We start from the raw sequence: 15,700 nt of genomic DNA on the forward strand, positions 1-15,700 counted from the left end.
GTGCAGCACTCTTATGTCATAGGAAAATGAGATCTAGAGAAGATCAGGAGTTTATTAACATCACAAATCTGTCCAAAAAATTTTAACAGTGTTTCTCAGTTGTTTGACTCACTCGAAATGAATCTTCTGTTGGTACTGTATTTATCAAGCAATCTTCTTATTTCGCAGTTTTTGAAATTTTCTCTACTTGGGATTTCTATGACATTTCAATAACTATATAAACATGTCACAACATTAATTCTTAAAATGTCCATTCTACACAAAGTGACCTGAAAAGACATTTCTTAAGAGAAGACATACAAATGGCCAACAGGTATATGAAAATGATAAACATCACTAATTATCAGGGAAAGGCAAATTAAAACCACAATGAGATATCACGTCACACCTGTTAGGATGGCTGTTATCAAGAAAATGAGGTAAGTGTCAAGGATGTAGAGAAAAGGAACACTTGCTCACTGCTGTTTAGAATGTAAATTGGTACAGTCATTTTAGAAAACAGCGTGACAGTTCCTCAAAAAATTAAAAATAGAATACCATGTGATCAAAAAATTCCATTTCTGTATATATATCCAAATGACATGATATCAGTATGTCAAAGAGATATCTGCACTCCTAAAGTAATGCTGCACATTGCAGCATTACTTTAAGATACATAATCAACTTTAGTGTCTATCAGTGGCTGAATGGATAAAGTAAATGTTGTTGTGTATATATACTATGAAATAAGAATCAACTTTTTAAAAGAATGAAATCCTGTCATTTGCTATAAAATGGAACCTGAAGTATATTATACTAAGTAGGATGAGCTAGGCACAAAAAGAAAAACCTGCATGATCTTACCTGTAGAATTTTTGAAAGTAAACTCATGGAAACATAGAGTTAATGGTGGTTACCAGGGACTGAGGACTGGAGAGGGAATTGTGGAGATGTTGGTTAAAGGATACAAAATTTTAGTTAGACAGGAATAAGTTTTGGAGGTCTATTGTACAACATGGTGACTTAGCTAATGACAACATACTATATACTTGCAAATTGCTGAGAAAGTAGATTTTAAATGTTCTCACCACAAAAATACATATCTTGACTTAGCTGTTTCATAATGTATACATATATCAAAACATTGTACACCACACATATATACAAATTTTTCTTTGTCAATTTTAAAGTATTTAAAATAGTCATAGTTTTCAAACTACATTACATTTAGTTTGTCACAGATTTCTAACTACATTAGATTGTTTGTCTTAATAAATTTGTATCTGTAGAAATTTTACCCCTTTTGAGCAACATTCCTTATTTGGTGAATTTATTAGCAGCTCGGTGCTAGATGGCACTGGTGATTTGTCTGTATTAGATACTAAATTGCCTGAGTCCTGTGCTAGAGACTAAATTGTTTGAGTGTCTCAAACAGAGAGTGAGAAGCATTGAACTAAAGTGACCGCAGTGATTAAAAAAAAAATCTGGATGTTCTGAGAAAGGGCAGTTTTCTATGTAGCCAAAAAGCCAATAATGCCAAAATTGTGGCTAACATTTATTACATTATGGCACTTTATATGCCATTTATATTACAAATGGCACTTCGTATTTATTAACCCATTGGATCCTCACAATAATCCTGTGAAGCTGGAGCTATTATGTATTTTTTACTGATGAGAAATTTGAGGCATGAAGAGGGTAAGTAACTTCTTCCAAGTTCATAGAGTTGCTAAGTAACTGAGTTGGGATTTGAATCCGGGCAGACTGGCCCCCATGCCAAGAATACTCTTACCCATTATGTTAGCACCCTCACTGGCACATCAGTGTTATCTAGTGAGTTATGTGTGCTTACTATGTAGCAGGCACTCCCTTACCTGGATTATTTTATTGAATCCTACAAACACCCTTATATGATAAGAATTATCTTATTCATTTTATAGTTAAGGAGACTGAGACACAGGGAGGTTAAGTGAATTGACCAGTATTACCTGTTAGTAAATGGTAGCGCCAAGACCCAAACCCAGGTCAACTGATTTCAGAGCCTGCCTTTTAAACTTCTTGTTACGTTTTACTGTCTCTCAGAATATAGTAAGGCATAACATAAGCACATATATTTCAAACATTCACATACAAGTTTCTAGCACATGTAACCACCAAGTTGCTGATCATCTGGTTTCCCTGTTTCCACACTTGTAACCTATATTTTTTACGGTTTTTACCTTGCTCAATAATGGTATTCCTATTTTTATTCATAATTTCTTTTTGGTAAGGTTTAAAAATGATAGCAATGGGATTAAAGACGTATTAAATATACTATTCCTTTCAAAGTAGCCTCTACTTTATTTTAGTAATTGCGCTTTGGTACATTTTTGCTAGCAGAAGATATTATTCAAATATGGGTATATACAGTCTGAATTTATAATGTGGCTTTGTGATTTACTGACTGTTACTTAACTTTGATGAGTCTTATTTTCCTCATAAAAAGAAAATTGAAAATTGATCTTTTATACTACATATTGGGAACATATAGTTTGTTAGTTAATTGAAAAAGTTGGTTAAAGTAGAAAATTGTAAAACAATACATATGTACCTTAAACATTGTGTTATATAATAAATAATTTAAATATTCATTCATCAATCTTTAAAGTAGATTAAAAGCTTTCTGGAGCCCACTGATTGGACTTCTACATCATCTTCTGGCATTAATAATACTTATAATTCATTGCCTGTAATTTTCAGGTTGCGGTGAAACAGTGAAAATTCATCTAGATTTTCAAAATGTCTCCCAGTCTTCAAAGTCGCCTTGCTGTTATCTAAGTCATACTAATTCTTTTTAGTTCTTGAGAGTCTTTCCAGATCATTCAGCTTAGTTTTCTTACAAATAAGAACTGTTCCCTTTTGCACTCCATTGTCATTTATTTATATCATTTTTACCTATGTTATAGAATTTACTATGAAAAAACTGGCAAAGACAGGCTGGGAAATACAAAAATTGTCTCTTGGTTATGAAACTCAACTGGTGGGGTTAGGAATAGTTTATTAACTATTCTCTGATATGTCTAGCAAGGGCTGGGCATCAGCCTTCATGTTTTACAGAATAAATGGAGCTCATTAGTTATTTTGATAGATTGGCTGTATAGAAGTAGATGAATACAGCCTCTCTCCTATGTATATCTCATAAGATTGTTGTAATGAACAAATTAAACAATAAGCAAATGAAAAAATGAATGAGTCTAGTTGATTACGCCTTCAAGCTTAATAATATAAAATTATTTTCTATAATTTAGTTAGTAAATGTGTATTTCAAATTATTTTATGATTAGAAATCTGAGATTATTTCTCACAATTAGGGCAATGTCTCGAGTAAAATAAATTCCAAGTTAGAATTATAATTCTAATGTTTGACGACAGGTTTGCATAAGGATTAAACAGAATGTGCAGGGAGTTTCCATGCATCTCATTTGGGCAAGAAGCAAAGAAATGAGATAGAATTCTGTCATGTTTAATGGTACTGGGCCTGTCACAAGCTAAGCCTTGTTTATGTTCAGAAGCTGTGCAACTTTGTTCAGGATTTGAAATACTTGGGATGTAAGAGTACACAGCCCTGCTGTTTGTCCAGTAGCTGACCCTAAAGCTAAGGAGAAATAAAAATGACCAAATGCAGATGCTTTCCTACTCCTGTCCTGACTGTGCATAGATTCTTATCAATAAGTGATCACTTTGTCGAGGTGAGAAAGGGGTGTGTTATTTATGTTATATTCTTTTTTTCTTCTAAGTAGGCATTTTATTTTTTTTTAGCTTTTATTGAGTTATATGTATTAAACTGATATCATATTAAAAGTTAAATTTTTGGAGTATGTATCTTTATATAGAGTAAAATAATTAGAAAAATAGTCTTTTAAAACTGGGAACCAGTGGCATCCTTTTCAAACTAGAACAATAAAAGGGAAATTATAATATTCACAAACTTGAAGCACACTGGAGTTCTGCTATAAATATTTGTTATAGAATAGAATTTGGTGCAGGATGAATTTGATTTAAGAGGGTTTAAATTATATGAACTATGTGAAAACATTTAGATCTAAGGCTGAAAAACAATTATCAACTCAATGAAATTTGAATATGGTGTTTCACAACTGTGACTTCATGATAGCTGTTACAAGTGTCGGGAATGGTAAATATGTACTATTTACTAATGCCAGCACTGTACAAAAGTGCTTTATATTCAGTAAGTCATTTAATACTCACAGCAATCCTTACCAGTAGATGCTATTTCTGTCTGAGGTTTGTGGTTAAGGAAAAAGAGTGAACTGAGTAACTTGTGTGAGTTCATTCAGTGAGTAAGTACCAGAGCGTTGTCAAGAGAACCAAGTGTAGCATCCTTCGTACCATAGTCACAGTCCTACCGCAGAAATTTAAGAGAGCATCAAGAGAGATGCTTGCTTACCCGCTTTGTATTTACTTGCTCTCTGAGAAGTCTGCTTCTCATTTATTTCTGGAACTCAATTAGGTAAACTCTATCTTACCTATCTTTTTCTGAAATAGTTTATCAAATGTTCTCTTCAGTTGTCTAGTTTGAAGCCTTTGAGAATTAGCACCTTCCAGTTTATTCAAGGGAATTGGACAAAGAAATGAGAATGAACTATAGGATTAAAGGATAAAACTAAAGAAGGGGAGTTAGAAGAGTTTGAGTTCACGGTGCAGATTTAACATAAATAAAATATTCCAATAATTAGTAGGCATAAAAATGTGGATATCCACCTAACTAGTAAGCATGGAGATATGTGTATTTGTCTAAAACTCATTTCTTCATTTGGAGAAAAAAGGTATTGCTATAATTACTTTTCATGAGAAATTATCAAATTTATGCATCCAGAATACTGATTATTATTAAAATGTTTGACCAGAGTGGGAATTTTTTTTATCATTCTGAACTCTTTCCTATTTTATTCTGTTTAATTCAAGATGGTTTCTAAATTTTAATTTTACTTTGTTTTAGAATTTATTTTTCCTTTCTCTATGGAGAAACCCCAGTTCTGTGTTTGAGTGTGTAGAATAATTCCACATAGGGAGAATTGCAGTAAACATTATAACCCTGTAATCTGCCTTGTATCTGTTACACAATTAGTGAATGCTGTTGAAGAAAGGAGTGAATCCTGTAGTTTGTCAGCACCACTTTTTTGTGTGTTACGTGTCATCCTTCTGCATATGTTTCTACATGTAAGAGATTGCATAAACAATTTAACTGATCAAGATTGGTGAAGATCTTGTGCCCGCACCCATGAAAGTTTTCTATAGCTATATACTATCTATTGTATAGAGGCCATGTTAGGAATGCATATTTTATAACTTGAATAATGTGTTAGCCTCTGACCTCTTCACTATACTGGTTATCTTTCAAACATACAAGGGCTGAGTTCTTTCTCCCTTTAGATCTTAGTGTAAATGTCATTGCTTTGGGGAAGCTTTTCCAGCCCCTGCCCCCTAAGTTGTTTTCATTCTGTTGTTCTCTATTTGGAACCTCCTCTTTTTCTGTGATAGAGACAATTTAAGTTCTCCAAATACCCACATGTCCTCTTATATTTTGAGGCTTCTCTTTGCAATTAGATTGAGGCCGTGTGACTACTGGACAATAGATTGTAAAAGGAAGAGACATTTTTGGAACCACTTCCAGACAGACGGTTAAAAGCTGTTGTGCCCTCCTCCTTCACTTCTGTTTCTGTTGCATTGTTCTTGGAAACTAGGTATTACAGATGGTTGTAAATTACAAAAAGTAGGGCAATAGAATTCTTATTGGACTTGACATGAATAAGAAATAAATACCCTTTTATAAATGACTGGGATTTCAGATTTTTTTGAACCTATAAACTCACAGATCAAAGAAGAAGCTCACCAAACTCTCAAGCTCATGAAACATGAAGAAAACTATGCCAAAGAACACCATAATCAAATTATTCAAAACCACTGATAGAAAAAAATCTTAAAAGCAATAAGGGGGTTGGGGGAGGGCATTACATACAAAGGAACAAAGAGGACAGTGACAGAATATTTATTGATAGAAACAATGCAAGCAAGAAGACAATAGAACAATATCTTGAAGTATTAAGAGGAAAAAACAAAAAAAACTGTAAACCCAAAATTCTATACCTAGTGAAAATACCTTCAAAAACAAAGGCAAAAAGTCTTTTATGAGACATGTGAGGAAGAGAGCTCAAAACTAAAAACAACTATTTACTAGCAGACCTATGCTCTAAGAAATATTAAAAGGCCTGGGTGTGGTAGCTCATGCCTGTAATCCCTGCACTTTTGGGTGGATCACTTGAGGTCAGGAGTTCAAGACCAGCCTGGCCAACATCGGGAAACCCCATCTCTACTGAAAATACAAAAATCAGCTGGGCATTGTGGTGCACACCTGTAATCACAGCTACTCAGGAGGCTGAGACAAGAGGATTGCTTGGACCTGGGAAGTGGAGGTTGCAGTGAGCCAAGATCATGCCACTGGACTCCAGCCTGGGCAACAGAGCAAGACTCCATCTCAACAACAACAACAAAAAAGAGATATTAAAGGAAGTCCTTCACCTAGATGGAAATGATACTAGATGGAAATATGGATCTGTCCAAGGAATTAAGAGCTCTGGAAGTGGTAACTACCTGAATAAATATATATTATTCATGTATATATATATATGTTATAATATATTGTTCTTATTCTTATTACTCAGATTATTTTAGAAGATAATTAATGTTTAACCAAAGCCAAAAACAATGTAGTTTGTGGTTTGTAACATACAATTAAAACATATGGCAACAATAGCACAAAAGTTTGTATGGAAGAAATGGTGGAATATTATTGTTTGATTCATGTAATATATGTGAAATGACATAATGTTGCTTAAAGGTAGCCTGTGATAAGTTAAACATGTATAATATGAAACCGAAAGCAACCACGAAAATAACACAACAAAGAGTTATAGCTAATAAGCCAACAAATAAGAAAAAGTAGAATGATCACAGATATTCAGTTAATCTAAAGGAATACAGAACAATGGAGAAAAGACGACAAAGATGTTAAATTTATTCCTAGAAAATGTAATGTAAATAATCCAATTAAACATCAGAGGTTGTCAAATTGGATAAAAATCAAGTCCCAACTCTATGTTGCTTACATGAAACTACACCTTAACTATAAGGACACAGGGAGGTTAAAGCAAAAGACTGGGAAATATATGCCATGCTAACATGAATCAAATGAAAGCTGGAAGAGCTATTTAATATGAAAGTATATTTCAGAGCAGAAAATATTACTTGGGATAAAGAGGTCATTATGTAATAATTAAGGAGCTGGTTTATCAAAAGTAAATAACAATCTTAATATCTTATATACCTAATAAGAAAACTTGAAATTATGTGAACCAAAAGCTAATATAATTGCAAGGAAAAATAATCAAATAAAAAATTATAGCCATATTTCAAAACCTCTTAATAATGGAGAAAACAAGTAGACAGAAAATCAGTAAAGATATAGAATAGTTGAAGTATGATATCAGCCAATTTGACATAATTAAAATTTATAGAATACTCTCTCCCAAATGGCAGATAATACCCTTTCTTCAAGTTAATGTAGAATATTTACCAGTATATACCACATTCTAGGCCATAAAACTAATCTCAATTTTAAGAGAATTCATGTCACATAAAACATGTTCTCTGACCACAATGGAATTAAATTAAAAATGAGTAACAAAACCATCTGGAAGGCCTTGCACAGTGGCTCATGCGTATAATCCCAGCACTTTGGGAGGCTGAGGCGGGCAGATCAGGAGATCAGTAGATCGAGACCATCCTGGCTAACACGGTGAAACCCCGTCTCTATGAAAAATACAAAAAAAAAAAATTAGCTGGGCGTGGTAGCAGATACCTGTAGTCCCAGCTACTCGGAAGGCTGAGGCAGGAGAATGTCCTGAACCCGGGAGGCGGAGCTTGCAGTGAGCCGAGATTAAGCCACTGCACTCTAGCCTGGGCGACAGAGCGAGACTCCATCTCAAAAAAAAAAAAAAAAAAATCGGGAAAATTCCTAAATATTTGAAAAGTAAATAGCATACCTCTAAATAACCCCTGTGTCAAATAAGAAAATAAAAGAGAAATTTGAAATTGTTTTGAACTTTTTGTGAAAATGTAATACATCAAAGTTTGTGGGATTCTATTAAAGCAGTACTTAAGGGAAATACACAGCACTAAACACATATCTTAGAAAAGAAAAAAAGGTCAGAAATCAGTATCTCATCTTATACTTTAAGATGGTAGGAACATCAGAGCAAACTAAACAAAAAGGCAAAAAAAGAGAAATAATAAAGATCAGGGCAGAAATTAATGAAATGTAAAATAGAAAATTAATAAAAATCAGTAAAACCAAAAGCTAGACCTATCAAGGAAAAGAGTAGATACAACTGACCAATACCAGGACTTAGGGAGGTAATATCACTACAGATTCTACAGATATTAAAAGGGAAATAAAGGAATATTCTGAATAACATTATCCCAATTAATTTGACAAGTTAGATGAAATGGACAACTTCCTTGAAAGATATACATTACCAAAGCTCACTCAAAAAGAAATGTCTTAATAGCTCTGTTAAGCAATTGACTTTGTAGTTCAAATCCATTCCACAATGAAAGCTCTATGTCCAGATGGCATCCCTGGTGAATTCTACCAAATATTTAAGGAAGAATAGTGATAAAGAAGAGGGAATGCTTTCTAACACATTTGAAGCCAGCATTACTCTGATACTAAAAACCTTGCAAAGACATTACAAGAAAGGAGAATTACGAGTCAGTATCATTCATGAAGATAGATTCAAAAGGTATTAACAAAACATTAACAAATCAAATCCAACAATTTAGAAAACAATTCATCATGACCAAGTATGTTTTATTTCAGGAATCCAATACGATTTAACATTAGAACAATAAACAATGTATTTTACCATATTAACAAGCTAAAAATGAAAATCATAATCATTTCCATAGATACAGATAAAGTATTGGATAAATTTCATCATCAGTTCCTGATGAGAAACTTCCAAGTAACTAATAATAGAAGAAAACTCTTTCAAGCTGCTAAAGGGAATGTATGAAAAATCTATAGGCAACATCATAATTGATTATGAAACACTGAATGTTTTCCTCTTACAATCAAGAAAGTCAAGGATGTCCACTATTACCATGTCTATTTAACATTGCACTGGAAATTCTAACTAGCACAATAAGACAAGAAAAGCAGATGACATGATTGTCCATGTGGAAAATACAAGGGAATCCATGAAAAAAAAAAACAAAAAACAGCTACTAGTACTAATAAGTGAGTTTAGCAAGATTGAATGATACAAGCTTAATATAGAGGAATCGATTTTTATTCTGTATACTTTCAATCAGATATTGAAATTTTAAATATACATTTATAATAGCATCAAAAATATGAAATCCTTAGGCACAAATTTAACAAAAGATGGGAAAAACCTGTATATTAAAAACTACAGAACATTTATGAGACAAACTAAAGGAGGCCTAAATAAATGGATTAATAAACCATGTTTATGGATCAGAAGACTAAATATTGTTAAAATACCAATTTTCCTCGAACTGATTTGTAGGTTCAAGGTGACCTTAGTAAAAACTTGGGAGAAACTGCGTAAAATTCATATGGAACTGCAAATGACCTAAAATGGTCCAAACAGTTTTGAAAATGAGTAACATAGAGGATTAACATTGCCTGATGTCAAAATGAGTTATAAAGCTACAGTAAGCAAAGCAATGTAGTATTGGAATCAAGATAGAAAAACAGATCAACGAAACAAAATAGAGAGTCCAGAAAGAGATTCACACTTACATTGATAACTGATTTCTGACAAAAGTGGAAAGGCAAATAAGTACAGAAAGAATGTGATTTTCAACAAATAGTGCTGGCTGGAACAATCAGATATTCAAATGCAAAAGAATATCTAGAAAAGAAATGCTAGAAATTAAAAACACTCTTAACAGAAATGAAGAATGCTTTGATGGGCTCAACTGTAGACTGGAAATGGCCAGGAAAAGAATCAGTAAGCTTGAAGTTATGCCAGTAGAAATTTCTCAAAATAAAACACAAAGAGGAAAAGAAACCCAAACCGCTCCAGAATAGAATGTCAAAGAACTGTGGGATATTTTCAAAAGGTACATGCATTTGGAATAGCAGGAGAAGAGAAAACAGGGCAGAAAAAACTTTTGGAATAATCATGGCTGAAACTTTCTAAAAATAATGACAGACACAGAGAATAGCAAGAGCAAAAATGGTAAAAGTATTTGAACAGACACTTCAAAGAAGAAATACAAATGGTAAATATGCATATGAATAGATGCTCAACATCACTAGTCATTAGGGAAATTCAAATGAAAAGTATTAACAAGATACTACTGCAAACCCATTAGAATGGCTGAAATTAAAATATCAACTGACTCTACAATGCATTGGTGATAATGTGGAGGGATAGTAACCCTCATGTTCTCCTGTAGTGGAGATGCAAAATGGTACATTTTGGAAAACTGGAAAATAGTTTGGCAGTATCTTAAAACATTAAATACACACACATACACACACACACACACACACACACACACATACACACACTGGTCCAGCCATTCCATGCCTGTGTATTTCCCCAAAAGAAAATGAAACATATGTCCATACAAGTATTTGTATATGAATGTTCATGGAATCTTTATTTGTGATAACTAAAAACTAGAAACAACCCAAATGTTCATTAACAGGTCAATGGATAAATAAACTGTGATATTCCATACAATAGAATACTACTCAGCAATATTAAGGAACAAAATATTGATGCATATTACAATATAGATTAATCTCAAAGTAATTATGCTGAGTGAAAGTATCTAGACAAATAAGAGTGTATACTCTATGATTCCCTTTAAATAAAATTATATGAAATGAAAACTAATGAATTGACAGCATATCCATGGTGTATTTGTCTGCTTCATCTATCATAAGAAAATACCATGGAATGAGAGGCTTAAACAGCAGAAATGTATTTTCTCACAGTCTGGAGGCTGAAAATGTGCGATCACGGTGCCAGCATGGTTGGGTTCTAGTGAGAAGTTTCTTCCTAGCTTGCAGACAGAGCCTTCTCATTGTGTCCTCACAAGATGAAGAAAGCCAGCAAGTTCTCTGGTTTCTCTTCTTATAAGGACACTAAATCATATCACAAGGGCCCTACCTTCATGAACTCATCTAAATCTAATTGGCTTCCAGAAGTCCCATCTCTAACTACCATCACATTAAGTGTTAGAGCTTTAATATATGAATTTCGGGGGAACATAATTCAGTCCATAACAAATGTTTATAGATAGTTGGGGCTAAGGGGATAGGAAAGGGAGAGAGGAAAGGATTATGAAGAGAGTAGGAGAAAAGTTTTCAGAATGGTAAATATGTTCATTATCTTGACTAGGATTCTGGTTTTATAGGTATATATATGTATATATATATGTATATATATGTGTGTATATATATATGTGTGTGTATATATGTATATATGTGTGTATATATGTATATATGTGTATATATGTATATATGTGTGTCTATGTGTATATATGTGTATATATGTATATATGTGTATATATGTATATATGTGTATATATATATCAAAGCCTATCAAATTGTACTCTCTAAATGTATGCAGTCTATTCAAATATTCTTCAATAAAGCTGTTTATTGAAAATGCAAATCTACTAGAAATAGAAAAAATACAATAAAACTATATAGTAAAGGACTCAAAAGAATGACAGGCACAGGACTCAGGATGAAATTTACATCTGTTTGGAGCAGGACAGAGAATGGACTAATTGGGTAGACTATAAGGTTAAATATAAATTAAGGTTAAATATAGATCAAGGCGATAACTTTTGTTTGGGGTAGTAGATTTGCATATGCCTAATTTATTATGAAAAACTAATTTAAATTGCATTGTGTTTGGACCAATATTGAGGTTGTGTCACAAGCCCATGAATTATGATTAATCCAATTTCTACACTTGAAGTTCATTCAAAGAAAAAATACCCGATATTTTGTTTCAAATTCTTTTTGACATTGTTTGTTTAGTCACATAGAAGCAAAGCCATCCTCATAATATTATTTATCCAGCTTAAAAAAAAAACTTTCTCAGAGGGAGGTTTATATCAAAGAATTTATTAGCAAGGGGAAGAAAAGTGAAGACTACTCTCTTGCATGTAAAGTGTGTTAACCACATGATGGCAGCATTGAGCAAGCAGTGTTTTTCTTCCCTTTTTTTTAAAAAAAAAAAAAAAGATTAATGGTTTACACTGGAAGGTGAGTAAATCACTGAGATATAATTTACATAACAGTGGGATTGGTTGGTGTCTATAGCCACTTATGCCTCTCTCTCTCATTCATATTCATGTGGAAACCATGCCCAGAGATTTTTAGTGGCTCAAATCTATAGAATTACATCTTTTTGAACAATTATAAAAAATTTGTTATATCATCCAACTTGAGATGATTTACTTTTCACAATATCTTCAAAGTCATGAATTTTTTGAACAAGTTACTTTTTTATTTTTCATATTTTGTTTTTTTCTTTACCATTATATCCTCATCTGTTTTTGAGTATATTCAGCTTGAAATGATGACAAAGCATTTACCAAAATCAAAAGGCCCTATGGAAGATGGATATTTCTCTGTGGAAAGTATTTTAAAATATCTAGTTATATGTTAGTTTTCTGACCCTCATCATTCATTTACCAGGTCAACGAATATTTACCTAGAATTTATATAACTTTGTACTAGGTACCCGGGGGAAAGGTACCTTTTAGTCAGGGTACTGACCAAATAGTCAGAAAGCAGTTTGAGAATAAATCATTGTCCTTGAAAAGTTTGCAAGTGAGTTTTCCAAAGCAACATATTTTCTTTCTCCTTGTGTGTTTAAAAGAAGCTTATTAGAATTGGCATGTTCACTAATCTAAGTGTTTTCTTCTATAGATTATATACTATTTCAAGGACAGTACTGTATATTTGACAGAAGTTACCAAGGGCTCAATAAACCAAGGTGTCCTTAACATTGCTTACAAGAACAAGATAATTTTAGGATCTCCATATACTCTTCAGGTCACTTAAGAGAATTATATACGGTAAAGGTTAGCAACCTTTGCGTGATGTGTAGGTTCCAACTTCATTAATTTTTATTTTTTATTTTTTTACATCCTATGAAGTAAGCCTGTCTGGGGACATCCTGGGGCAGTTTTCTTGGCTGTAGGAGAGGCTCAGAAGGGTGGAGAGCCAGACCCACCTTTTTCCGGCCTAGAGAACACCTTCCAGTCTACCTCCAAGCTCCACTGTCTTCTCAGAATTTGGGGTGGAGTAGCTCAGCGAGGTTAGAGTGTGTTCCCATTCCTTTTCTGTCCCCTTGTCCCTTGATGATGAAACAACTCTTAAATAATATTGGGAAAGTGGTAGGCATCTGATAAGTATTTGCTGTCTTGAAATCTTGATGTAGATCCCAGAGGGTGTAACTTAAATATTTATTGGCTTGAGAACAGTGAACACAGTTTCCAAAAGTATCTCTCATTTACTCCTAGAAAATAAATCATTGAGAGACTATAGGTAGTTTGAGTAGGCAGACATTTATTCCATTAAAATATAAATTCCAGAGGCAAGAATTTTGTCTGTTTGCCTCACTTATATATTCATTTTTGTTTTTTTGAGACAGAGCCTCACTGTATTGTATTGTATTTTTAAAAGGAGTCCTGTGGTGTGGTCTCGGCTCACTGTAACCTCTGCCTCCTGGGTTCAAGTGATTCTCCTGACTCAGCTTCCCGAGTAGCTGGGATTACAGGTGCCGGCCACCATGCCCATCTAATTTTAGTATTTTTACTAGAGATGGGGTTTCACCATGTTGGCCAGACTGGTCTCAAACTTCTAACCCCAGGTGATCCTGCAACCTCAGCCTCCTGAAGTGTTGGGATTACAGCCTCTTGAAGTGTAGACGTGAGCCACTGTGCCTGGCCATCACTTATATATTCTAAACCCCTACTGGTAATATGGTAGACATTCAGTAAATATTTGTTGAGTAAATAAATGAGTGAATTTTCAAGGGCATTGTATACACACTCAGGATGTGGGCTTTGATCTATTAGCATAAAGCTTTACCTGGATTTTTTTTTTCATGTGCAGAAAGGAAGAAGTAAATGAAAAACAAGAAACATGAATCTTTCACCTTAAATTTATGTTGGAGGATGTAATAGTACCAGATAGTCAATAAGGTAGATGCAACAATATTAAAAAAAATTATGATTTTTAACCTAAGCCACCTTTGGTTTTTCTTTATATTTGTTTGTTTGTTTGTTTATTTATTTATTTATTTATTTTGAGATGGAGTCTCACACTGTTGCCTGGGCTGGAGTGCATTGGCTTGATCTCAGCTCACTGCAACCTTCGCTTCCTGGGTTCAAGCAGTTCTCCTGCCTCAGCCTCTCAAGTAGCTGGGATTACAGGCACCTGCCACCACGCCCAGGTAATTTTTTGTATTTTTAGGGTTTTGTATTTTTAGGGTTTCACCATGTTGGCCAGGCTGGTCTCAAACCCCTGACCTCGTGATTCACCCGCCTCAGCCTCCCAAAGTGCTGGGATTACAGGCATGAGCCACTGTGCCTGACCTCTTTATACTTTTAAAAGGAGGATGTTAGAGGATATGGAAGGATCAGATATATTTTCCTTATGGCAGCCTGTTCTTCTTACTATGTCCAGCTGCCCACTAATTTTGTCTCAGTTTCTTCATCTATAAATTAGGGTTAATAGTAGCCATTTATTCAATAACTATTTATTGAGTGCCCCTATGGTCCAGGCACTATTATTTGTACTGTGGATAAGTGAAAAAGAAAAAGACAGAAATTTCTGTCCTTTTGAGTAGCAGAGGAGGCGGTAATAAAAAATAAATATAATAAATAAACAAATATATTTACTAGATGTTGATATGCCGTCGGAAAAAGGAAGAAGTAGATCATGGTAGGAGGGATCAGGATGTTGGAGGACAGGTTGTATTTTTATCTGACCGCCTCCCAACATGTTGTTATAAAAAATTCAAACATACAGGAAAACTAAAAGACTGGTACAATGAACACTCATATGCCTTCAAACTAGGTTCTGTAGTTGTTAACATTATGCTATATTTGTTTTGTCACATACCTATCCATTTGTTCATTCACCTATCCATTTTATTTTTGAAGCATTTAAAGGTAAGAACACTTAATATACCCCTAAAACTTTAGTGTATACATCATTAAGGTTCATTATTTATGTTATGTGAAATTTACATGCATTGAAATGTACACATCTTATATGTATGATTCCATAAGTTTTGAAAAATGTAAACTCTCATGTAATCTAAACCCCTATCATATCATAGAACATTTTTGTCAACTGAGTTTCTTCATGCGCCTTCCCAGACAGTCGCTATCTCTTTCATCCTCACACTCAGGTAACCACTGTTCTGATTTTTTTTTCATATACATATTCCATTTCAATATCTTACTTTGTAAAGTGGCTGTTTAAGTATTTAGCTCATTTAAAAATGTTATTTATCTTTTAATGATTTAACTTTGAGTGTTTTTTTTTATATATCTGGTTACAAGTTCTTTAACTGATAGGTGTTTTGCG

At 33.6% G+C, this 15,700-nt stretch overlaps 1 protein-coding gene across 10 annotated transcripts in view; it reads left to right on the forward strand.

Annotated features, from left to right (window-relative positions):
• Positions 1 to 15,700, forward strand: part of MTHFD2L (methylenetetrahydrofolate dehydrogenase (NADP+ dependent) 2 like) — a 145,335-nt gene that overhangs the window by 20,247 nt on the left and 109,388 nt on the right. The window contains exons 2-4 of one of the 10 annotated variants that reach the window (XM_063723457.1): positions 14,219 to 14,307; positions 14,417 to 14,558; positions 15,450 to 15,521. The exons of 8 other annotated variants lie outside the window; for them this stretch is intronic. In XM_063723457.1, coding sequence (XP_063579527.1) covers positions 14,417 to 14,558; positions 15,450 to 15,521 — 214 coding nt within the window. In that variant the 5' untranslated portion in view covers positions 14,219 to 14,307. The remainder of the gene's footprint in view (positions 1 to 14,218; positions 14,308 to 14,416; positions 14,559 to 15,449; positions 15,522 to 15,700) is intronic. One more of the 10 variants, XM_054554058.1, reaches the window with a different exon arrangement.

This window comes from Pongo abelii, chromosome 3 (genome assembly GCF_028885655.2).
Source record: "Pongo abelii isolate AG06213 chromosome 3, NHGRI_mPonAbe1-v2.0_pri, whole genome shotgun sequence".
Taxonomy (NCBI): domain Eukaryota; kingdom Metazoa; phylum Chordata; class Mammalia; order Primates; family Hominidae; genus Pongo; species Pongo abelii.